This window comes from Micrasema longulum, unplaced genomic scaffold (assembly GCF_059751315.1).
Source record: "Micrasema longulum isolate JH-2025_06_02 unplaced genomic scaffold, ASM5975131v1 h1tg000054l, whole genome shotgun sequence".
NCBI classification, from domain to species: domain Eukaryota; kingdom Metazoa; phylum Arthropoda; class Insecta; order Trichoptera; family Brachycentridae; genus Micrasema; species Micrasema longulum.
The window spans coordinates 207282-233602 of NW_028277261.1; the positions used below are offsets into that span (position 1 = coordinate 207282).

General features: G+C 34.1%; 2 protein-coding genes across 3 annotated transcripts in view; one reads left to right on the forward strand and one right to left on the reverse strand.

The window, feature by feature from the left end:
• Positions 1-11016: 11016 nt before the first annotated feature.
• On the reverse strand, positions 11017-15418 carry LOC148285153 (uncharacterized). 2 transcript variants are annotated; one of them, XM_088229547.1, is made up of 2 exons: positions 15210-15418; positions 11017-11713 (listed from the first exon to the last, which is right to left on the reverse strand). In XM_088229547.1, exons 1-2 carry the CDS (start codon positions 15360-15362, stop codon positions 11156-11158), a joined length of 711 nt encoding a protein of 236 aa, XP_088085673.1. In that variant the 5' UTR covers positions 15363-15418; the 3' UTR covers positions 11017-11155. The 2 variants fall into 2 exon arrangements, with proteins under 2 accessions (XP_088085673.1, XP_088085665.1); XM_088229539.1 differs by lacking the exon at positions 15210-15418 and adding an exon at positions 13622-13909.
• Positions 15419-17370: 1952 nt separating this feature from the next.
• Usp20-33 (Ubiquitin specific protease 20/33) overlaps positions 17371-26321 on the forward strand; it is a 36989-nt gene continuing 28038 nt past the window's right edge. Inside the window, exons 1-2 of the mRNA XM_088229495.1 lie at positions 17371-17770; positions 24173-24292. Of these exons, the coding sequence (XP_088085621.1) occupies positions 17693-17770; positions 24173-24292 (198 nt within the window). The 5' untranslated portion in view covers positions 17371-17692. The remainder of the gene's footprint in view (positions 17771-24172; positions 24293-26321) is intronic.

Genomic DNA, 26321 nt, shown 5'->3' on the forward strand with positions numbered 1-26321 from the left:
TCAACTCATAAAGGGGTTGCATGTTCAAAAAGGTTAAAAAACACTGGTTTGAACGATCTTTCCGAAGTGAAACTCTTTCCACTCTAAACAACGTAATTTAGGTATCGTTAAATCCTGTAAAAATTAATTTTCTTAATGTCAGGTGCTTATTTAATCAAATTCTCATGTTTTGTAGTCTGTTAAGAAATTATCTAATGTTATTTGTTGGTTTACAAACAAAATGTCTTCATTAAAAAAAAAATCTCATGTCACGAAAGCGGTACCATCATATAGCATCCATGACAACGGTGACCAGAGATGTCAACTTACAGAGAGTGGTGCCGTTATCTATTATATTTATTAACTGATCAACTAAATTTACTAATTTATTTTTCAAAATGGACAATCTAGACATACTTAGCGTTATTAGTAGGTATATTTGAAAGATGAGGAGTCATTGAATATTGAAGAGTGTACGCATTTCAAAAGTTCAGAGAAAATGTCTAATTTTTCGTGATTTTCTTACAAAATCGATCATAATTTTGTCATTTTCGATAGTCCAAATGACGTATGCACTCATTTTTAGACACAAAAATGATCCCAAACTGTCGAAACCGCTATGACGGCCGCCCCGCACCGCTGTTGACGCTCTGCTCACAATCGACGCTCTCTGGGAAACCTGCGCCATTTGGCAGTACGATGTTTTAATGGCGTCATCTGCCGCTACATGACGACCGCTCTCTTGAGAAACAATAGCCTAGCCTTATTTGTTCTACAAAATCTATAGGATGTTTTCAAATGTGCGTTTATGATTGGCAAACTAATCTGTGAATCGTGAAGACATCGGTACATGTATTTAAAATGTGTCAAATTATTTTTGTCAATTTTTGCCGTATAATTAGCATTTTTATCCTGTCCTAGAAAACATTTTTAAAATGAAACTTAATCATTGTGCTGTGACTGAGATTCAATTCATAGCTGAATTTTCACACTCAAAACTGGTAAAAATACTGATTTTCGACTTTGGCATTTGTAATTGCATTTTAATTACATGGAGTTAAACAGTAGAACTTCAGCTATCCGGATCGATGAGTGCCTTTGGAATAATACAGCGAATTGGAATCACATTAAAAACTCACTTAAACATGTCCAGCAAAGTCATTACACAATTAAATTAAAATGAAAAACTTTTTTATTTCCTGATAACGATCTGGATCAGATTAGGATGGGTTTGGCAGTCCATACGACTAGAGTTCGGAAATGTGGAGTTCTACTGTGTGCTTTGTATTTTACTGATTATAATTAGGCATTTATTTTACGATGTACGATCTGTTTGTTAATCAGCCACTTTTTCAAAGACTTAAAAGTTTCACTATGGTAGATTATAAATTTGAACGCATTTATATCATATTTCATCAAATAAAATGAAGCAATAATAAAAATAAGGTTTATATAGGCTAGAAAATAAACTATACTATTAAATATAACAATAAACTACATGCGTAATAGCAAACTTGGAAGAAATATGAATATCCTCTGATTTTACTCATGTCCGTACAATCAAAACTCTTTATTGCTCAACTGTTCGCCCTGTTCTAGAATATGCCTCCGTGGTCTGGTCTCCATTCTATATAAATCACATTGAATCAGTCCAACATCGCTTGCTTCGAAAAATAGCGTGGATGCTCGGACTAGAGAGAGATAATTATTCTTATGCTGAAATAGAGTCAATGTTAAATATTTCTAGTCTACAAAAACGTAGAACTAATATTGACCCCATATATATGTTCGGCATACTAAATGGTATAATCGATGTTCCATCATTACTGGGACAAGTAAAATTCAATATTCCGACTCGTAGATTGAGAAACAATGAAGTACTGTTCATCGATCAGCATAGAACAAACTATGGCCTAAATTCTCCAATGACCCGCCTTTGTCGTATTGTTAACTCAAGACAAGATCTGGACTTTTTTGGTTTAAGTTTACAACGATTTAAACGAGCACTAAATAAATAGTCCAGATCTTGTCTCGGTGTCCCTTATGTTTGTCAATGCTTCTTTCTGTTTTTTTAATGTTTTAAACTATTCTTTTACTGTAATATTTAAACTTTATAAATTGTATACATGGACAATGTCCGTTAATAAATAAATAAATATGTGGCCTCAGGAATAAAACATAAATATTTACATACATAAGTACCTATTGTAAATTATTTTATCTTTTTCGCATTCGTAGGGAATTTTCTAGAGTTAATTTTTCATATGTCAAGGTATATTATGTCCACAGAGAAGGGAATTTAGAAGTCTTAAGCATTTGTAGGGCTTATTGCCTGTCATTGGCTGGTTTGAATGACCACTATTTGATAAATTTAATCTTACCTGTTGAGATATTTAAATCCTGTATTTATCTACAAAAATTGTACATACTTAAAGTAGGGTTAGTTCAATACACACATATTATGAAAATGGAATATCGTCGCTATTTATATCAACTTACAATTTTAGGTGTTGCATTTTTTTCTAATTTAGTTTTATTTCAATTAAAAATTGATCGGTACATTAGTCAAGTAGTATGTATGGAATAATTCGTATAATAATTCATATATGATGTATTTTTTTATTACTATTAAAACAGAATAATCTTAGAAAAATTCTACAAATTATCTATGACAAAATCAATTTTTATTGAAGGAACATAAGCAAAAGCTCATTTACAATACCTAGAATGTCTTTTACATTGCAATAATGTTGTTTACATTGTAACAAAATTTCATTTACATTGCAATAAAATGCATTTGCATTAGAATATAATTTACATTGCATTAGAATATCATGTACATTGCAATAAAATATCATTTACATTGCAATATAATGTAATTTATATATTTTTTAAAAGATTTTTAGCACTAACTTTGTGAATAATTGTTATATTTTTGAGAGATAAATAAAATAACTTTTTTATGAACCATTTTTTACTGACACAACCGACTCGATTCGGCAACTGCACGTTGCCCTCTTCCGAGTTATTATTCAAGTTTTTAGAATTTTATTACGACAAAATTAATATATTTTTGTTATTTATAATTTTGATGTTTTTTTTAAAAGATATGATTTCAAATTACAACCCTGAAGAAGGATACGTGTAGATGACGAAACTAGTCGGTTGTGTCATTAAAAATTGGTTCATAAAACAAAGTTATTTTAATTATCTAAAAAAGCTATTTACATTGCAATAGAATGCTTTCGAATCTTTGAACATGTGTATTTACCAATAATGCCTTCTTTTCCAATATATTCCATTATAAAAACAAATACCAAATAATTTGATATTAAAAACGTACAAACATGTACGAGTATTCTTTAATGGAAGTTAATATAGATTAGCAACTTATTTTTTTTTGTTTATTTAGCAATAATATTGCTTTATGGGATGGTGAGCACTAATCACACAAAGCTTATGATTTTATTTATTAATTTATTTAGTCGAGATTAATCTCATTGAAAGATTATTGAAAGTATGTTAAAGGCTAATTATCAAAGTCTTCGAAATTAAATCTATTTTAGTGTTTTTTTGTTGGTGAAATTCACACCTAATTGTTGTCTTAAGGAAATTATATGTCTTTTTTTTCATATTTTCTTTTGTATTTGTCTGTCTGTGGGCCCAAATTATATAGAATATAAAATGAGTATATTCTAAAGATGCCTACGCTACGCTAAGCTTTTGGGGAAAAGAGTTAGGTTAATGCAAAATCTTGTATCGTACAGCAAAAAGACTTGGAGACGTTGAAGTTTAAAACTGGTATTATATACCCATTGAAGTAGTACTAAATCAGCTTTGTAATACAGTTGTATCTGGTCTTTCATATGATTTTATCTCAGAGTAATATTGCGCGCGCTACCGCTTATATGATATGCCATTTTGCTCAATTGCATAGAGCGAAGCGTTGCAAATTTTTGATTAGTGACAAATTCACTTCGCTGGCGGCCATTATTGGTTGGTTGGAAGAAATTGCCATTTGGCAATCAGCCCGCCAATGTACAAATAACATTATGTACAAAAAGTTAAATAAATAATTTATTGTTTGCTTTGGACGCTTTCGTCGTTGTGCTTGGCTTTTATTCATGAAGAAATTTTTTGGAAATTTCCTTATTATATAATAATAAAAACAACAATTTGAAAAAAAATAAAACAATTAACTCCTTGGTATTAAGAAGAATTCCAAAAACATACATCAAAATAACTACAAAAATTTTGATAAATGAAACTCATATAAAATATATTCTCCGGAGGATTGTAAAATATATGAGAGTTATAGAAGTATAAATTGGAATAAGTCTGCAATAATAATTAATGAATAATTAGTCGGTCCCGTGGTGTAGTGGTCAGCGCGTTTGCCTGCCATGCAAGAGGTCTCAGGCTCGATTCCCGACATAGTTGACATGAAATATTTATTTGAAAAGGTGTTTTTACACTAGAATATTTCATAGTCCCTAGGCAAGACTGATCATCTTACCTTCATGTAACAAAAAATATTGAGATACGCTGCGATCGGTGTACCAATGCAGTGCCCTATGCACCATTAGGTGTGGAAAGAGTGGTGATGATGAATAATTAACGAAACAAGTACTTGGGTGTATTTAAAAGTAATTACAATGAAAATTAATATCCATTTGACAATGAGGAGGTTCAGTGTTTTTTTTATTTGTTAATAGACTACTAAACTAAGGTAACTCCGCGTGTGACGTCAGAGATTCTTCTCTGGCATTTCTCCCGATTGGTTCGTTTATGGCAAGCATACCGGATATCCTTCACAGCTCTCATATCATTGGTTGGTTCATATGAAACAGTGACATCGTTCAAAGTAGTGCGTTTTAATTAAAATATTTTTTTATTATTTTTTTGTACATTTTCAAGAAACTTTGGCACACGATTTAATGCTCTAATTTTTACCACTCGCGAGAAAACATCTTTTGTATCCAACTCCCCGTAGGGCTGAGTTTTTTTTATTCTCGATCTATTATGGCCCGTTGTTTTTCTGCAAACTGTAGCTCACTTCGTGTTTGATAAACCTACTTCAATTTTTGTGCCTGCTCTTATCAGAGGTAGCCCGCGCATTATTACTCTGATTTTAATTGTGTCCAAAACTAACTGATGTATAATATATGTATGTATATAAAAACTGACCAGAGTGCAGATTCCAGATTTTAGTACGGGTCTGATAATTTTTCAACATTTGATTTGATAAATATAATTTTCCAATATAATATTCACGAGCCTTTATTGTATGGAGCAGATAATTGAACAACAAATCATATTGCAGCTAATTTTTGCATATTATTACATGCTGTGTCTTACCCGGAACACGACACAATAGAGTCTTTTCACATTTTAAAAATGATTTTTATGAATAAGCAACAAATTACGATGGTAAGAGAATTATTTTTTTTTCTTGAGACATACTTGTATGCCGTGTTTATCAGAAGCCCAGTCGGCGGTTGTGACGTGTGAAGTCAAAATGACGTGATACCAACAGTAAAATTATAAACGAAAACTTGTTTTGAATACATTGATAGTTATATCATTGGAATCGTTAAAATCCGCTCTAAATACAGTGAAACTTCTATCTACCGTTTTTAAAGGGACTTATTGAAATAAACTATGAATGCGGGAATAAGAGGTCAATACACGAGGAGATAATATCGGGTAAAGATACCGCCCTGGCAATCTGCATTACCATTGACAGGTTAAAATTCTAAAAAAGATGCAAGTTTCAGGTGTAAATAAATAAAACTAGAAAGCAGAACAAAAACAAAAATATTGAAGTTTATTGCATTGGAAATAATCTTTCATCGACGTTTGTTTTTTTACTGTTTTATTCCCGTAAGTCAACATTATATTTTCGGCTTTGCAAATGATATTTTTTTCGGCATCAGTTATTGAATGTGAGTAGTAGAATGTTTTTAATCTTTCGAAGATAGTGCATGCTTCTGAAAATGAAGGTACAGGCGGCGGCTCCTCTTCATCAATATCGACCACTTCAGCTGTCTCCTTCAACCTTGCGTCACACAAGCTTTCTATAGTTTCTTGGGATATTGTCGTCAAATGTAACAAAATTGTTGAAATTCGTCTGTGTATCGAGTCTTAGCCAATCATCTTCAGAAACCTTATAACCTAAACCTTAACTTGTTCTAATTGTCATTATATCTCTCTTTCTCTTTGGAACGTTCTGCGCATTAGAACATACACAAAATATTAAAATATGTCAAATACGCATCGTAATTCAAACGATGAATGCGGTAAAATGGTGGATAGAGAAACGATCGATGCGATCAAGTTTTGTATGTTTTATATGAAATTATTTTGGAGTTGGAAGAAATAAACGACACATTTGGGAAAACGATTATTCGAGGAACGATAGATAGAGGTTTCACTGTATATATTTTTTTTCTAAAGTTATTCTAGACTCGCGAAAATACCCTATTGTCAAGATTTAATATTGAAATTATTCTAGTATGCACAATAAATGTGCATTACGTTCACAGTATTAAATTTAATGGATTCTTTGAGAACCTGTTCTTTTTAAAAAAACAGCATGGCCCACTGACGTATAATAAATAGACCCATTACCCCTATACCTACATCTAAAATATAGCGAATATTCCGCTGTCCTCAACAATTTGAAAAATAAGAAATATCCATCACCGCCAGGGCTTCAAGTTTCGACCCAAATTTGAGATCAAGTCTAGAATAACAAATAAGTCTTAAATTTTAGTGTAACTCGTTACCATAAATAGAAAACTACTTGGCGGGTCATAATTTTGAGAAACGTCCTTAAAACTATAACTAATTATCTACTTGTTCCTTAAATTGGTTCATATTTGCGAATGAAACGGTGCATCTGTTTTGTTTTTCACGGTTGCAATGCAATTAAATAATTTTTTAATCACACGACAGCATATTTTTCCCATAGCGACACGTCTAAGGCCATTACCCACAAATCAAAATGCTGTTTTATTCGCCCTAGTGATGTATCTATTTAATTATACGTCTTTAGCATGGCGCATGGACTGACTATGAATGAAAAATTTGATCACAATTTGTGTCACATACAATTTGTGTATTAAACAACACAATAATATCTGGATCAAGATCGAAGCAGTTTTCCGGTACTTTCCATTGAGGGCTCGAGTTGTTTCTACTATGACATGTTATATATAATTATCGATGTGGGGTTTTTTTTTCTGGAGACAGCGAGAAAGTAACTTCAGACAACGATTCGCATCTCCTCTCATTAATATATTTCACTATTAGATTATAAAATTTGTATATTTTTAATGCTAACCCTGTTTCGTAATATGTATAATTTTGTAAATTGCTGATACTGTAATTTTGATAGCAAAACATGTGATAAAGGACAAAAAAATAATAAAATTGTGAATATTTAGTGTTCACAAACACTACATGAGTATTTAATTTATCTCTAAACCCAAATGTGACGAAATTTTTTTTTCAAATTTCATTCTGTAATTTTAGAGACTCGAAGTAACAAAATTATCTTTTTTTTTTTAATTAATGAAATTTGGTTCCCCATCCCCTGGGAGCCTCGAGAAAAAACAGTTCCTTATAAAATAACAATGTTTGATTATGTCCGAATGCTTGCAGACTGGCTGGATTTCCTCCCTAGGAAGTTGTTCATATTCAAATTTATTTCAACAGAGAGGGAAAACATTTTTGAGAAGGTAATATGGAAGTCTAGGCATTTACAGGGCTTATGACCTGTCAGTAACATTCACCATTCACATTCTGCCCATGTTTGAACATCCACATTTCCTCAACTCTTCCAACCGCCGGATGAATCTCACCCACGTGATAAAAGGTTTCAGCTCTTTTGCTTCACAAAAGTCAGCAGATGGAAAAGTTGAGGAAATGTGGATGTTCAAACTTAAACCAGCCAATGACAGGTCATAAGCCCTGTAAATGCCTAGACTTCCATATTCCCTTCTCAAAAATGTTTTCCCTCTCTGTTGAAATAAATTCCATATAAAATATATCGGGACTGTGGATGGCAAATGGCAATATCTGTCACAGACACTATTTTACAGGAGAACAAAAAGAAAGTTTCAAAATGGGTTAGGCAGGGTATTATAACAGATAATTCCATGTATCTTATATCTTTATCCTTATATTGTTATAGCTTTATCCTTTGCCACATCAAAGAATATACTATTTGGAACAAACTTGAAAAATGACAAAAACAGCATCCATAACCATTTGCCCAGTGGCGGCTTTAGGGTAGGGCGCGGTTGGGCGACCGCCCAGGGCGCCAGATAAAAAGGGGAGCTGCAGGCGCCCCATTTTATCCTCGCTCATCGAGCGAATCCAACTTACTCGTATATCTCCTAAATCTAGCGACAAACTCGTTATAGCGGCCCACGATGAGCCTTAAGAAACCAACCCCGAGCGACGAATCATCCTCCACCAAGATAATGTAAGTTAAATAGCTAGACCATCCTCCGTACAGTCCGAACGATTTTTTTTCATTCCGAAAATCAGGAACGGACTGCGTGGTGAAAGGTTCCAGTCACCAGAAGAAGTAATCGACGCCTTCAAAAACACCATTTCGACTGTACTAAAAAATTATTGGAATAACTGTTTCCAGAGTTGGTTCGAGCGAAATTGTATTTACCTGAGCAAAGAATACTTTGAAAAACAATAGAATCTTTAAAATCAGGTTGTGGTCCCGTGGCTAGTGTTGCAGATCCACGGATCAGAGGTCCGAGGTTCGAACCCCACTCCATCCCAACTTGATTTTCATTTTCTAATAGTGAGTTATTTACGATTTGTCAAAAATGGTCACCAGAATTGAAATATTTGGGTAAATTATAATGCTATTTGATTTCTTTACTTTTATTATTATTGACAATACACAAGCAGCTATTAAGCTCATGCGTGTGTATCAAGTGTACATGGTTGGTAAACATTATACATTGCTGTGTGCATCTAGTTAACATTCACTGAACTAGCACCAATCACTTTCTCGGGAAGGCCATTACATTTCTCCACGACTTGGTTTGTCAGGAAGTTCTTCCCGGGGTTGGATGAAAAGGAGGTAGCGTTTAGTTTCAATGGATGACCTTTGAGATGGCGGTTTTCATTCATAGTGAACATTGATTTCAACTTGGGTACATTATATTGCTCAGTTAAGATTTTGAATAAGTTTTTAATTTGATTTGGAAAGTCCTATGGTAAAATTGGTAACTATAATTAAAATAAACACAATGTTGTTTTTGTTTTGTTTTATATTTAAAACAACAAATTGAATACGAAAATAGTAATAAATATTATTATATACAGCGCCCTATCTTTATAAAAGATGAGCACATGTCAGGTATAAATGTTACGATGGTAAGACATATTTTAAAATTGATACACTGGACTGCTTTATTCACATGTACCACGCAATAAATACCATTAAAAGAAAAATGGCAAATGAATATCAATAAATCAAATGTGATGGTTTTTTGAAGAAATGAAAGTATGACTAAATGTGAAATCACTGTGAATGGGGTTATACTAAAACAAGTAGAGGAATTTGTGTATCTGGGAAGTATGTTTACTAGGGAATGACTGAGAAAAATATTGAAAGGAGGGTGAGTGCCGGGAACAGAGTGAACGGTGCACCTTGGCAAAATAATGTTTGTCGCAAGAGACAAAATTAGCAGTTCACAATGGAGACCCGGTCCCAATCCTGATGTATGGGAGTGAAGTATGGACTTGAAAAAACAGGGATGAAAGTAGGCTGAATGCTGTCAAAATGCAATCTCTCAGGCGAATGTGTGGTAGAACTATGTACGATAGATGCGCAAATGTTGATATCCGTACATTATCCAAGGCTGAGATAAGCACTATTGACAAAATCAAGAAAGGAGCTCTGCGTTGGTTTGGACATGTAGAGCGAATGGACAACGAAAGAACGGCTAAAAGGATCTACGATGCGAATGTTGATGGATGCAGAAAACGAGGAAGGCCAAGAAAGACATGGCACGAACAAGTCCATCAAATACTTGAAGATGGACATATCAAAAGTAGGAATAATCGGCGTGCGTGCATGAGAAGATGTATGAATGTAGAGGAAGCGAGGTATGTATGCAAAGATAGAGTGATATGGCGTTCTACCCTCTCTGCCTACCCCTACGGAGAAACGGCGTGATGGTGTGTTTGTTTGTTTGTACAAATCCATAATTTATTGTTTTTAGTACGATAGGAGATATAATATGCAGAAATATTTCTGAGCATATTTCCTATCTGCATAATTAACAAAAACTATAATTTTATAATACAGTTTCATCACTTTCGCGACATCTATAATATCATTATAAATCCTTAAAACTCCTTGGATTTATTAACAGAAGCACAACTGACTTCAAAAATATCAACACCCTTAAAACTCTCTTCTGTTCCCTAGCTCGCCCGCACCCAGAGTATTCCTCTGTTATCTGGTCTCCATATTATGATGTTCACGTCAAGAATATTGAATCAGTTCAACATCGATTTTTGAGAAAGATAGGCTGGAGGTTGGGCTTATCCAGAGACCAATATATGTATAATGAGTTAGAAACTAGCTTAAATATATCTTATCTTCAAAACCGTCGAAATAAATCCGACCTTCTAGTCCTATTTAAAATTTTCAACTCACTCTTTGATGCAACAGAACTACTGAGCTTGATAAAATTATATATCCCAACTAGAAACCTCAGACAAAACTTACTCTTTCATACCGATAACCATAGAACTAACTATGGTTTTCATTCCCCTATGCTCAGAGTTCTTAGGTCTGCCAACAAACATACCAGTCTTGATTTCTTTGATAACAAGTTGTCTTCTTTCAAGTGATCGCTAAATCAAATTCAATCAACACATCTCTCCCGCTTCCACTCCCACCGAGTCTACTATATACCATTGTGACTTTCTACTTTTCTTTTTAATAATTTTCTATTTATAAATATGTTCTTAAAAATGACCATCGGGCCTATGTATAATTATATAAATAAATAAAATGAAAATCTTCGAAGATGTCACAAAAGCGACGAAACCGGTCACTGGTTATTCCAAATCTGCGGATTTAAGTATGACTCGTCTTTAATTTCTATAGCATAACTTGCTCCAATTATATTCACTTGGCATTGGAACTTTGAACTTCAATTAGCTTAAGCTCTAAAACATCAACCAATGTCCGCAAAGACTCGATAATTTTATTAGACTCTTCTAACTGCTGTCCGAGATTCTTGATGACGTGAGATTTTTTTATGTTTAATATCTTTTGAACATCTAAATTTCTTTTCAATTTGATATTCTCAATCGTCGCGTTGCGTAATTTGACGCAGTCCGTCTCGGTCGAGACGGAAGCGGGCAGGTCTTGTCGAGGCGAGGTTTTAATTGCGTCTAGAGGCGTGTCGAAAATGGGTTCGGATTCGCGTTGACTTAAATCATCTTCTTCTTCACTTTGGGGTTCGTTCTTCAGGGGGTCTGTCTCCAAGTCTCGAAATTGTGCGGACGATTCTTGTACGTCACTTTTGACTTCTTGGTAGTGGGGTTTTGAAAATATGCAAGGGATGGCTCCGGCGCGTAGCCGAATAGTCTTCAAGGGAATACTTATGGTCTGACCCGTACATTCGGCAGTGTACGTGATCGCAGTTATAAAGTCCGTTTTCTTAAAATGCATTCCGCATACCTGCAACATAAAAACACTTATCAATTTCAAATTGCAGTCTGCGAGGTGAAGGCTTTGCAAAACTCCATATTATAATCAAACTGTTAAACTCAAAATCAAACTGAACAACAAACCATCACGCCGCTTCCGTAGGGGTAGGCAAAGAGGATAGAACGCCACATCACTCTGTCTGCATACAGATCTCACTTCCTCTACATTCAAACATTTTCTCATGCACGCACGGTGATTATTCCTACTCTCAACATGTCCGTTTTTTTTTAAATCTACATTCAAACATTTTCTCATGCACGCACGGTGATTATTCCTACTCTCGACATGTCCATCGTCGAGTATTTGATGGACTCCGTAATCAATTTGATCTTCCGCAATCTGGTTTACCAGCTGGACACGGCACTACTCCCCGCTACCGTCCTAGTTAAAATAACTGACAATATCAGACAAGCAATGAATGATAAACGTCTAACGCTTGTGGTTCTACTAGATTTTAGAAGTGTTTTTAACTCTGTTGATTTTTACCTGCTTCTTGCCAGACTTGAGTCCTTAAACCAATCTCCATCCGCGGTAAATTGGTTTTTATCATATTTACGAAACTGTTGGCAGAGCGTTTTTGAAAATCATAATGTTACTTAATTTTTACTGTAGAACAAACAAACCATCATGTCGTTTTACCATAGGGGTAGTCAGGGAGGATAGAACACCACATCACAGAACACAACATCACATCACCAAATCATTTGAATAAATCTGTAGCATGTGACAAAAAAATTTATTGTTTTCATTAAATTTCAAATTTAAAAGCTTCAATTAAATGTATTTAACAATAGAATCACTATGTAAAGCGCCCTTGAGGTATTATATTACGAAAATGGCGCTATATAAGTTATCCATAATAATAATAATAATAATAACACTCTGTATTTGCATACAGATCTCGCTTCCTCTACATTCATACATCTTCTCATGCACGTACGCCGATAATTCCTACTCTTGACATGTCCATCTTCGAGTATTTGATGGACTAGATCGTGCCATGTCTTTCTCGTTTTCTGCATCCATCAACATTCGCACCGTAGATCCTTTTAGCCGTTCTTTCGCTGTCCATTCGCTCTACATATCCAAACCGTCGCAGCACCCCTTTCTTGATTCTGTCGAAAATGCATGTCTCGGCCTTACACAGTTCACGGAACTCGACATTTGTGCACCTATCGTACATCGTATTACCACACATTCGCCCGAGGGATCGCATTTCGACAGAATTTTACCTGCGTTCATCATTATTTTTCTAATTCCATACTTCGCTCGCATACATTAGGGTTGGCACTAGAACTCCATTGTGAACTGCTAGTTTTGCCTTTTACGACAAAATACACATTTAAATAAAAGGCCTACATTTAATGAGAAAATTTGTTTATATTTAGCAGTTTTTGGTTCGTAGTTATATATTTATTTATTTATTTAATTAATAAAAACGCAAAAACAAGTCTGCTATAGTGTGTTTAAGACAATTATTCACAAAAAAATAAGACATTTATACTTTTTTCATGAACAACATCAAATAAATTATTAGTTTATTCGATCAATTTTCATTGCTCAATTTGTCCCATCTCTAATATTTTTGCAAAATGATGTAACCTTGTAAGAACGTCATTAATAATTAGGTTCATTTTAGTTTTAAAGCCGATTTTATATATTTATGTTGATTTACACGTCAAGCATTGAAATAAAAAAAATAATTAACATGACAGATACTAATGATTTTTCGTGTCAATATAAATCACTCCTTAGACGTCACTACAAAGTTATGTCGTCACTATTGCTGACAACTGTCATTCTAATCAAGCTATATTTTAAGGACTATAATAACAAATTTTCATAATAATTTAATTTTTAATATATTTATTCACTTACTCTGGAGTTTTTAGTCACTGTAAACCCTTCGCGATTTACGGCTTCGAGCCATTTTGAACGCAAAACAGAGTCTTTAGGAAACATGAAAGTTTTAACTTTGGGACCTGATTTATAATTCCCTTTGCAATAGGGGACGCTGCACTTGTTCACCATGTTTATACTTCAAAAACTTTTCACATACACTTGAATAGTTTAAATACTTATTGATAGTTATTATTGAAACAATTGCTAACCGTATTTGAATCAGACAGTTTGGCTGACGGAATATATTCGAATACGTTTCTAGCTTTCAGATAGGGACTAGGGACCTGTCACTGACAGATAGGGATGTTCTCAAAACATCGATACATTGATGTTTTCAAAACATCCATACATCGCTATAAAACATCGATGTAAGTTCAGAAAAAAGAATCGATATATAAGAAGTTTTGTAATTTTAAAATTACTCCGCCCGTGACGTTACAAGTTGTTACCGGTGAGATCTACTGACATTTAAAAGTAGAGCACCGTAGCGTCAAAATACACTATAGTCCTTAAAATCTAGCTTGATTAAAATAACAGCTGCCAAACTAATGTCAATAGTGACGGAAATTACTGATCACTGACATGTACCGATCAAATCGATTATAGGTATCAGTTTTTACATGCAACATGAAACTCTGTTTCCGAAAATTGATATAAAAACGCAAAAACAAGCCTATTATAGTGTGTTTAAGGCAATTATTTACCAAAAAATAAGACATTTGTACTTCATGAAATGATTTATTTTTTTATTCGATCAATTTGAATCGATCAATTGACTCATCTCTAACGTTAATGCAAACTTATGTAACCTTATATACGTTTGGATAATTTATATATCGCCATTTTTGTGAAAATCACCTCAAGGGCGCTGTACTATAAATAAAAATCCCAGCACGTCTTGCACCTACAGAGCGCATGGACAGTAATAAATCTAGCCCCTATTTACATTTTTAAGAACGTCGTTAATAATTAGGTTTATTTTAGTTTTAAAGCTGATTTTATACATGTATGTCAATTTGTATAAAAAAATCATTTACACGCCAGCTACGAATGATTTTTCGTGTCATAAATAACTTCTTAGACGTTACTACAAAGTTATGTCGTCACTTTTGCTGACAAATGTCATTCTAATCAAGCTATATTTTAAGGACTAAAAACGTTTAAAAAAATGGCTGCCGAAAACTGGAAATGTATTACAACACGACGTGTCAATGCTGCAATTAGTTGATCAAATAAGTAGTTGATTCACTTGAACTTGTGACGCCATTCAACGTAGTTAAAAAATTTGAAAATCGAAAAACTTCACAGTACAACTGAATGCCTTAATTTTTGGTGTTTTTCAATTTCCCGTAGCACTGAACTTCCTTATTCTTTAAACATCGAGGCCCCGATGTATGAACATTTCGGTAGGCGATGTTGCATCCCTACTGACAGCTGACAAACGTCAGGCTGACATTACCCGTAAATTACTAGACTAAAAAGATTTTTCGATATTTCCATATTTTAAATTATTGTAAAGCTTAATATAAACAGATTTACAATATATAGACATAAATAAACGTACCTTTGATGAGTTTGAAGGGACGAAACATTTACGATTTATTACTTGAAGCCATTTCGCTTTGAGTATTTCGTCTTTTGGGAAAGAATGAATACTAGTTTTTGAAAATTCGTCATAATTTCCTCGGCAATGTGGCACACAGCAAGTAAAACCCATTGTTACCTATTTAATTATTAAGTATGGGCAGCAGTAGGCAGTTAGTCTAAGTCATAGATTAAATGTAGGTTTTGAGTTTTGACGGCTTTGACACCACCACAAATTAATCATAAACTATACTCATAGAGACACCCAGAGATTATGAGACACCATTTTAAAACATTTATTTTGTCTATGATACAAACAAAATATTTATAATTTTTGTGTTGTTCTTATGTTTATTGTAAATTAATCCAGCTTGTTTTTGGCAGATATTATCATGTTTTGGTAGAATGCCCTACTAAGAAATATCTCGCTTCTTCTTCATTCATACATCTTCTCATGCGCGCGCACCGATTATTCCGAATTTTAACATGTCTATCTTCAAGTATTTGTTGGATGTGGTTATGCCATATCTTTCTCAGTCTTCCTCTATTTCTGCATCCATCAACATTCGCATTGTAAATATTCTTAGCTCTTCTTTCGCTGTCCATTCGTTCTACCTGTCCAAACCAGCGCAGAGCTCCTTTCTTGATTTTGTCGATAATGCTTTTCTCAGCCTTACATAATGTACGGATCTCAACATTTGTGCATCTATTGTACATTGTTTTACCACACGTTTGCCTGAGAGATCGCATTTCGACAGCATTCAGCCTACTTTCATCCCTGTTTTCTAAGTCCATACGTTGCTCCCATTCATCAGAGTCGGGACCAGGACTCCGAGTTTCTAGAAAAAGGGGAAATATCTCATTCAGCACTACTCCCCGCATATAGGGAATGAACCCAGCACACAAAAGAGTACTCGTCCTAATTATACAATACAATATATTAACATTTTTTGCATGTTTGATTGTAGATACATGAAAAAATAAACGAAATTACGACATTTTGTCTTTCTCATCTGTGATCTCTGCTAATAATATAGTAATTATTGGCACAGTTCACAAACAAGAATCGAGAATAAATCCGCACACGACATGTGCGCCCAATTTTTTATTAACTGAACTTCCGTCAGATCCGGTTAAGATTTTTTTAGACTTAGTTTTTATTCCTTTGGTTTTTTTCCGTTTAAATATTAGTTTTTCTCAAGACAAGATCTTTTCTATCTTAATTTTTTCTTTTTTTTTTGGTTTTGAATGAAATGTCAAGGTCGCGTTGAAACACGGCTGAAGATAAAAGAATGACTAAATTCGCGTTGAGCATGGGTTGAGCGCCATAATTTTAGAGGGCTCAGGGTAAATCGCGCTCTGAATTTTCTTGATTAACACATATTCCTGTATTTTCTCCATGGATTATGGTACTCGAGTAGTGATTGTTCACGATAAGGTCTCTTAGCCAATCGCACGTGGAGATAAAACAAACCCCTTTTCACGAATATATAAACAGCTTTAAAAAGTCCAAAATAAATAACGTGTGTAATTAATTACGAAAAAAATGCTTGCTCAGCCAGATAATAGCAGGCAAGCTAACGTTCGGGCAGGACAACGTCTGTCGGGTCCGTTTGTCTAAAATAAAAACAAATATAGAGTGAACAATTATAGTGTTTATTATTGTCAAGAGTCTATTTGTGTAATTGGTTAATTTTATTAACGGCATTTGCTCTCCCCTAAATAATATGTACTCTTGAAATGAGCTTTGCAGACAACGGAACTGGAAGATGGTTTCCATTTATTTCTTTTGACGGCAACAACCCATTTAAATTTAGAGCTTTCGTCTTTTGGGAATAGATTCGTAATATGCCTTCTACGTAACATTGCGTAGAAGGCATATTTTTACTGATTCACAGTAATTTAACTTGTGTGCAAAAAATAATATTTTTTAATTGTGCAAGTAGACGATTCACGTGACGATTCCGGTTCGGTTTGTATGCGATTGAGGTTATGTTTTCATTTTTGACAGTTTTCTGTAAAATCTTATTTCCTTGTGACACCTAGTGGGAGAAAAATGCGATAAAACCTCCCATTATTAATTTATTAGTCTATGGAGTTTTTTTTTTGTTTTACCATAGATTTGAAAATTCAATTTTCGTATGAAATTTTTTACGTTTTCTTCGGAGTCCGACAACTTGTCTGTTAGTCTGTTTGTCATCGCGAACATTTACGAGATTATCATCTTATTCGTAGATTCGAACGATTTAACTCAAGTTCACAAACTGAAACAAAAGTGTCGGACGGACGGCAAATTTGCATACGAATCCCCAGTGTACTTTAAGCTCAGACGAGTTTTTTTGTGCAGTTTGCACCGAAAACATGCCCAAAGTTGCCGTCGATGTTTTTTTGCTGATTCAGACTGTCAGTTTTGTGTAATTGTTGTCTCACCTTTGTCCCGCGTGATCGGGAACGGACCGCAGCATGGCCGAACTCAAGAGTTGCAAACACTTGGACAAGCTGGTGTACGTCATCTCCAAGAAGTTGTGGCAGTCTAAAGAGGTGATTTAATTAGTTTCTTTCCCACCTAACCTCACTTTTACTGACAGATTAAACAACTCGAGGCTTATTCGAATTCCGCAGTCGATGCATTCCTTTGTAATATTTCTGATTGATCAAATCGTTATTTACCATTATTAAAAAAATGGTCAACTTTTTAATGGATAAAAGCTAAATTTTTAATTTTAAGTTTCGTCTTTCGATTTTGTTTACATAATTTGTAATCATTCATATATCTAATTGCACGGTGATAAATGTTTGTCCCGTTGAAAGAGTAATTAGTGCAATCATCGAATATATTTACTTAAACTGGAGATGAATCATTCTAATCAAAATAATCAAATGCATTCAAATTCCTATTAAACTTGATCAAAACAAAACATATAATGATGGTTTAGTAGTCCAAATAATCTGTAATAAGTAGAGATTTACTGACTAGTCGGGAAAGCCGACTATCCGGCCATATTTGTAGTCAGAGTTAGTCGGCTGTTTACTTTATTCGTATTTCTATGCTTAAAAATAGGGCGAGTGAAATTAAATCGTAACCTATAATTTAATTTTGTTTATTCAGAAAAACAACAGCAATACCAAAAAATATACACAACATTATAAAAAAAAACATAAAATAAAGCCAAATCAGTTTTTCACACAAATACAATTATAAAAATCCAGTTCAGTTAGATATTAGTTCATAGAAGTGCATGTGTGCGAGTTTTTTTTTGTGTGAGGATGCGTGTGTAAAAAAGTGGAGTGTGGTTTTTGTAGGTATGTGAATATGTGTGATTGTATATGGGTGTGAGGGTAGGTTTATGGACAGGGTGAGTGTGTGTTTGATATGAGTGAATAGAAACAACTTAAATTTATAATGTAGAAATATTTGTTTTTTATAAAGAAACATAATTTTTTTCATATAATAGTTTTTTGATTTTGGTTTTAAAAGTGAGTTTATTGCAATTAAATATGTCTATGTTATTGAAAAATACATTATAATTACGCGTCAAGCGAATCAGAGGAGAGTTCTGCGCATAGTCGGTGCGAACTGTAGGTACATGGAAAAGAGATAGATTCGTGTGACGGGTGCGGGAGCCAGGTACATTAAGGGCCAACTCAGAAACCAGAACAGGACTATCAAGACGACCACTAAGAATATCATGTAAAACAATAATATTTTTGATTATAGATTCAGCTTTACAATTTTTAAATATAATCTAGGAACAGGAACTCTTTCTTCGGTATCCAATAATTGAACTTAATTAATTACTAGTGTAATTTTAACAAAAAACTAAATTCTAAACGAGAGCTTTTACAACTCTGAATCAAGAACGTACGTAACCTATCAATTGTTTGTGTTGGAATCACAGTTTCGGTTTTGTAACATAAATAATTTTAAATTAAATATTCATTCAATTCAAATTAATAAATTATTAATTTCTACTTCTACTACCATCACACCATTTCTCCGTAAGGGTAGGCAGAGAGAATGGACCGCCACACATGTCTATACTGGCATATATTCCTAGCTTCTTCCACATTCATACATCTTGTCATACATGCCCTTCGGTTCCGTTTGCTTTTGACATGACCAGACTAAAGATTTTTGTGTGTCCGATCATGCCACGTCTTCCTCGGTCGTCCTCGTCTCACGTTACCGTTCATTTTCGCTATATTTACTTGTTTTACCCTTCTGTCGCCGTCCATTTGTTCTACGTGACCAAACCATCTCGGAGACCCTTTCTTAATCTTATCGATAATACTTGACTCAGATTTACACTTTTGCCTGATTTTACCATTCGTAACCCTGTCATACATTGATTTCCCACACATTCGAGAGAGAGAGAGATCGCATTTCAACCGCGTTCACTCGGCTTTCATCCTTCCTCAGCCAGTTCCATGTTTCACTTCCATACATAAGTGTTGGGACCAAAACTAATTAAAACTTCAACTTAATTTCTAACCTACAAATGAAAGTATGTTACACACAGTTGCGTCACGTTTTACAAAAAATGGCAAACAAAATGTGCTAAGACCATGTTACTCTTGTTAAATTATTTATATTTTTTAATTAAAGGCAAATTGTGATGTGAAAAAGCTAGAGTTTCTGCCCTTTGTGGCAGAATTTGATTTCTTTTTGTTTCATATATATTTCCAGCTTCGGAGAAAAGTCTCTCACTGTAAACGGAGCTGGACAACAAAGGTACTATTTAGCTAGGCGCGACGTTTCGGGGTATCTAGAACTATTACGGCTCCACGACTTCAATGGGTCATCCTTGCAATTTATCACCGGTAACGCACAGTAGGAGTGCACTTAACTTATTGTCATTAATATCTTCACGAACGAATTAATATGCCACGAACATTGCCGATGCCGCACGAACTCCACCGAAAGCAATGATCGGCTTGGTCGACTAGTCGGCCTTTTTGCTACCGACTAGTCAACCAGTCGGCCAAAGTCATAGTCGGCCCATCTCTAGTAATAAGTATGGTAGTAGAACTATCGACTATTTATTATAGTCCTTCAAATATAGCTTGAATAGAATGACGGCTGTCAAACTAATGTCATTAGTGATGGAAAATTACCGATCACTGATAAAATCGATTTTATCAGTTTTTTCATGCAATCATGAAACCCTATTTCCGAAAATTGATACAACAACGCAAAAAGTGTGTTTAACACAATTATTCACCAAAAAAAAAGACATTTATACTTTTTTTGAACAATATCAAATGATTTATTTTTTTATTTTATCAATTTGTCTCATCTCTAACGTTTTTGCAAAATGATGTAACCTTGTAAGAATGTCGTTAATAATTAGGTTTATTTTAGTTTTTTTCTAGATTTAAAGCTGATTTTATATATTTTTGTTGATTTATGTGTCAAGCATTGTATTAAAAAAAAAAATTATCAGGCCAGATACAAATGATTTTTCGTGTGTGAATATAAATAACTCCTTAGACGTTACTACAAAGTTATGTTGTCACTTTTTCTGACAAATGTCATTTTCATCAAGCTTTATTTTAAGGACTTCGAGGACGAAATTCGAGGCCTTCTTGTAATAAACTGTATATGCATTCATGATTCAAAGTATTCTCAATCGCTGGCCACTACTTTCTCCCATCTTTCGGGCAGCATACGAATCCCGCTTTGAAAAAACTGGTAAGTTTTTTAAGCGATCCAATTCTTTACTTCTTCATAAGACCGGAAGTGCTCGTCGGCCAAGCCGCGAGCCTTCGATCGAAACAAGTGGTAGTCAGAGGGAGCAACGTCTGGAGAATACGGCGGGTGGGGTAATACTTCTTATTTCAACGTTTCCAAGTATGTCTTGACCACTTGCAGCGTAGGGACGAGCATTGTCATGTTGCAAAATCACTTTATCGTGTCTCTCGTTGTATTGTGGCCATTTACCTTTCAATGCAAACGCGTTTATTGCGTTCCATGCGCTTTCTGGTTGCAAGACGATTGGTAATCTAGCTTCGATATAATTCAAATACTTTTGTAAATGGGGTCTAGAATTTCAACCGTCCGTGCGCTCTGTAGCTGCAAGATGTGCTATAATCTAGCTCCTATCTTTTGTAATTGAAATATATCATAATTGGGAAGCATCAGGTTTTTAAAAAACATTTTAAAGCAATAAAGGTCTATGAAATACTGTCCAGTAAAAAAATGATATTTTTTCCTAATTATTAGTCGCATAAAAAATATTATTTAATTTGTAATTTTGAATTCCCGCAAAAACGGCCATTCCATTGGCTACGTATCTAATAAGGCACGATTCATGTTTATTTGTTCCTGACCATTAAAATTTGTTTAGAACATAGTCACGAATCTTGACGTCACAACTGTCAAGGCCAAACATGTTGCAATTTTCCAGCGACATACTTTTTCAACTCTTTTTTTCATACTTTTACAAGTTCTTTTTTAAATGTATGTACGAAAACATTTCTCCACAATATCCGTATTGATTTTGAAAATACAATTCAATATTCCAAATCCATTGCATATATTTTTATTGGTGTTTGTAGTATGTGATATTTCCCTATCGGAAACGGTGAACTAGAATCCCAATGCGCTCTGGGATATTTATTTATTGTACAGCGATCTTGAGGTGATTTTCACAAAAATTGCGCTACATGAATTATCCAACTATAAAAAAAAAAATGGCTCGTAAATAATGCCTACTTTTTCTTTTCAAAAATACTTTCCCTCTCTGTTGCAATAAACGTCAATTATTTATTTTGTATTATTTTTATTTTTCTATTTATTTGTGCTTTATTAAGTTAGTTCATAACATCTGAAGAACTAATATAAACTTTTAATAATATTACAATTTTTTATAAAAATTTCTCAATTTTTCAAATTAATTTTAAATATTTCAATTTTTTCTATTTCCTTTATTTCTTCAGGTTACTCATTGTACAGCTTCAATCCCTTGTACAATGAGTTTTGAGATTCTGTTTTTCTCCTCATTGGTAATCTTATCTTTTTTTTATTTATTTATTTATTTATTTATTAACGGACATTGTCCATGTTTACAATTTATAAGGTTTAAATATTACAATAAAAGAGTAGTTTAAAACATTTAAAGAAAAAAGAAAGAAGCATTGACAAACATAAGGGACATCGAGACAAGATCTGGACTACTTATTTAGTGCTCGTTTAAATCGTTGTAAACTTAAACCAAAAAAGTCCAGATCCTGTCTTGAGTTAACAATACGACAAAGGCGGGTCATTGGAGAATTTAGGCCATAGTTTGTTCTATGCTGATCGATGAACTGATTATTGACGGTGAATGTAAATTTAGGTCAAAAATTATAGAAATTTTGAGAGAAGCAGACATTTAACATTATTATTGTATGAATTTTTTTTTCATTTCGTTTCTTATACATTTATTATATTGAACATAATTAAAATTATTGTATTGAGTGTAAACAATTTTTTTGGTGTGTGCATGAGTTTCTTACTGTAATATACAAAGAAATTGGCAATATATGTGTACATACTGTTTGTTTACCTAATAAAATAAATAAATAAACAAGGTGATCGATCAATCGCAGGCTTTATGAATACGAAATATGAAATATCGCAGTGTAAAACAACCATTTAAACAATATTATCCCCTACACTATGGAGCAGACTTATCTCCTTAATACTCGATTCCCTAATTTTGACCGGAGAGCGGCCACTGAGTCAGAAGAGCTTGTGCAGGACTCTGGTTCTATTTTACGCCAAAACTCACGGAATTGTATTTTTGTTCTGTGATTGAATTGTAATAAAAAAAATTATTGATAGAACACCACCTGTAAAATAAAAAACTGCATTAAAACGACTTAAAATGACGATGTTGTCTAATTTTAAAACATATTTTCAAAAATATTCAGAAATCACAAAAATTGAAAAAGCTATAAATAATAACGAAACAAAAAAAACATCGAATCACCATTTCCTCTTGTCCGCTCCTGTCTAATGACTAAAAGCAAGTGCAATTGAAATTGGCCAGTTGATGCCGCCCGTCAATTAATAAATGCGTTTGTAGTGTCTAGAGTGGAGTATTGTAATGGTATCTACGCAGGTCGACCAATGAATAAAATAACTCGCCTACAGTCTGTATTAAATGCCGCAGCGAGACCTTTTTTTAGAATCTCTAAGTTCAGTCATATCACTCCACTACTTCGAGAATTAAACTGGCCACGTTTTACAAACAAACTCTTTTGGCTTATGTATAAGTCACTGCACAACTCTGCTCCGGAATATCAAAGGGAACTATGCATTCCAGATAAACTAGCTGACAGGCGTCTTACTCTTAGATCAGCTACATCTACGTGGAGAGGAAAAGTTATTATACCTCTACGCAAATAGCGCACTAAATTCGGCGAACGCGCATTTGCGGTCGTAAGCCCTACTGCATGGAATGTTCTCCCAGCCGAGGTGCAAAACTGTCAGAGTGACGTGATGTTTCGGAAAACCTCTATATTGACTTATGCCCTACATCATTCGAATAAATTCGTACCATGTGATGATAAAGTAAATTCTTTTTTTTAAAGAATAAATTTAAAAAGTTAAATTAAAATTATTTCTTTATATGAACACTTTGTAAAGCGCTCTTGAGGTGTTATATTACGAAAACGGCGATGTATAATTTATCCATAATAAAAAAATAACAATTCATTTTCAACCCCCGTTACCTCTCACAGCAAACTTGTATAAACACCACTTTTTTAACTTCATTGTTTCTCAATCTACGAGTCGGAATATTATTATTTTTTACCCCTTGTGTCATATGTATGACATTGTTGGTTAAATTTTATTATTGTTTTTATTTTATTCATCCCCTTAATTATTTTATGCATAAAAAATGCCACATTATATTTCATTTGTGATGATTATAATAAAATTTATTAACTTTGCAGGGGTCCGCATGCTTGGAGTGCCACTGTCCCGGGCCCAACTTGTGGGTGTGCCTGCAGGGAGACTGCCTGCACACCGGCTGCTCCGAGAAGCATCTGGATCACGGCACCCGCCACTTCAAGGTGACCGAGCAACTTATCTTCTCCTTATTCCGAAGGAAGGGGGTCGGCGGTGTATAAACTCCCGACGCCACCGCGATCTGACGATCTTGCGACGGGTCCGTGTAAATCAGTCCTCGCCCTCCGAGCCCGGGTCTTCAAAGAGCGGTTGGCGAGTTCAGTGCCCAAAATCTGCGTTTAATTAAGTAACTAATTTAATATGTTCCGTTTTCAAAACATTGAAAGAGGGCCAGTACAATTAAGTAAAATTTAATTATGAGCAAACATATTAGATAGTCTCTATCTTCCCTAGGTATGGTAAATACTTGTTTTGAGGTAGGCAGCATTTATTTAAAAAAAAAAAATATTGTACATTTTATCAAATACGAGCTGAACCCGGCAATGCTTTGCTATTGTTAGATTTGAGTTCTTGCTAAATAGATTAAATGAACACAGTCGAAAGTTTTATATCAATTATTGTATTTAGTCCAAATGAGGAAGTTCAGTGGTTTTTTTCAAATTTTTTATTTGTTAATAGACTGTTAAACTAAGTCAATTTTTTTTTTTTAATTTTTACATATCGTATTATCGGTGCTACAATTTTTTAAAGTTTTGTATTTCTGAAATAACTCCGCGTTTGACGTCAGAGGTTCATTTCCGCTTATTCTCATTCAGTTCTTCCCATTGGTCCAGAAGCGACAAGCAGACCGGAAATCTTCCATAGCTCTCAGATCATAGGTCGATTCACATGAACCAGTGACGTCATTTAAAGTAGTGCGTTTTTATCAAAATATTTTTTGTTATTTTTTCTGTACATTTTCAAGAAACTTTGCAGTACAATTTAATGCTCTAATTTTTACCCCGCGTAAGAAAACATTTTTTGTATCCAATTTCCCGTAGGGCTGAAGTTCCTCATTAGATATGTACGTATACATTATTATTTTTGTGAGTCGGTTTAGATAAATAGGTGTTCGAACATTGTTTTTCTGTCACTGTCTTGCAGATGCCTCTCCGATACTGTGCAAAAAAGAGAACTGCATGTTGTCAAACCTTTTGTTAAAATAGACAAAATCCACGTTTCACTTTACCGTTTTCCGCACCTCAAAACTGAACCGATTTTGTTAGTCTTTTAGACAAAGTATTAGAATAACATTTTCTGTATCGTTGTGTTTTGCGTTTTTCAAAAATAGTTACATTTGTTTACGCCGTGCGCCGGGCGCCCGAAGACAGCAGATAAAACTGTGCCTTTTTACGGGTTTGAATAATATAGTTCCAGTTCCCATAGCAAACCATTTATTGGAAAATGAAACAATGTAGGGACACGCCAATTGTACATGTGTAAAACAGAGTTCTGCGCTGGTTTGGACATGTAGAGCGAATAGACAACGAAAGAACGGCTAAAAATACATACACTGCGAATGTTGATGGATGCAGAAATAGAGGAAGGCCGTGAAAGACATGACATGACCAAATCCAGCAAATACTTGATAAAGGATATGGTAAAAGTCGGAAGAATCGGTTAATTATGTATATAATTTAAACGCTTTATTTATTAACAATATTTTGAGTTTGTCCAAATTTTTGTAGACAAGGACTGGATTCGACTCCCCGGGGAGCTGTTTATATTAACATATTACAACAGAGATGAAGAAAATTTTAGAGAAGGTAATATAGAAGTCCAGGCATCTACAGGGCTTATGACCTGTCAATGGCTGGTTTAAGTGGCCACTTTGCACATTGTGTAACATTCACCATTCTGCCCATATTTGAACATCTATATTCCTCCAATTCTTTCATCTGTTGATGTTTGTGAAGTTAAAGACGTTTGGAAGAGGCCGCCATCCAGCAGTGGAGAGAATAAGGCTGCAGAAGAAGAAGAAGAAGATTTCTTTATTTTGTGCTGATTTTATGTATCTTAGTTTTCTTCACTTGTGTACGGGTGTTTTGTATTTTGTGTCATTATAATTTATTTTTATTATTATTTCATACTTTGTTAAAGGAGTAAGCCGTCGAATAAATAAATAAATAATTGATTACGTATTTGTGTTTTCAG

Excerpts from the sequence above, each read along its gene's own strand:
- LOC148285153 (XM_088229547.1), bottom strand. The coding sequence starts at position 15,362 with ATGGGTTTTACTTGCTGTGTGCCACATTGCCGAGGAAATTATGACGAA. Across the intron at positions 11,714-15,209 it reads TCCCTTCAAACTCATCAAAG|GTATGCGGAATGCATTTTAA; the intron begins GTACGTTTATTT and ends TTTATGTTGCAG.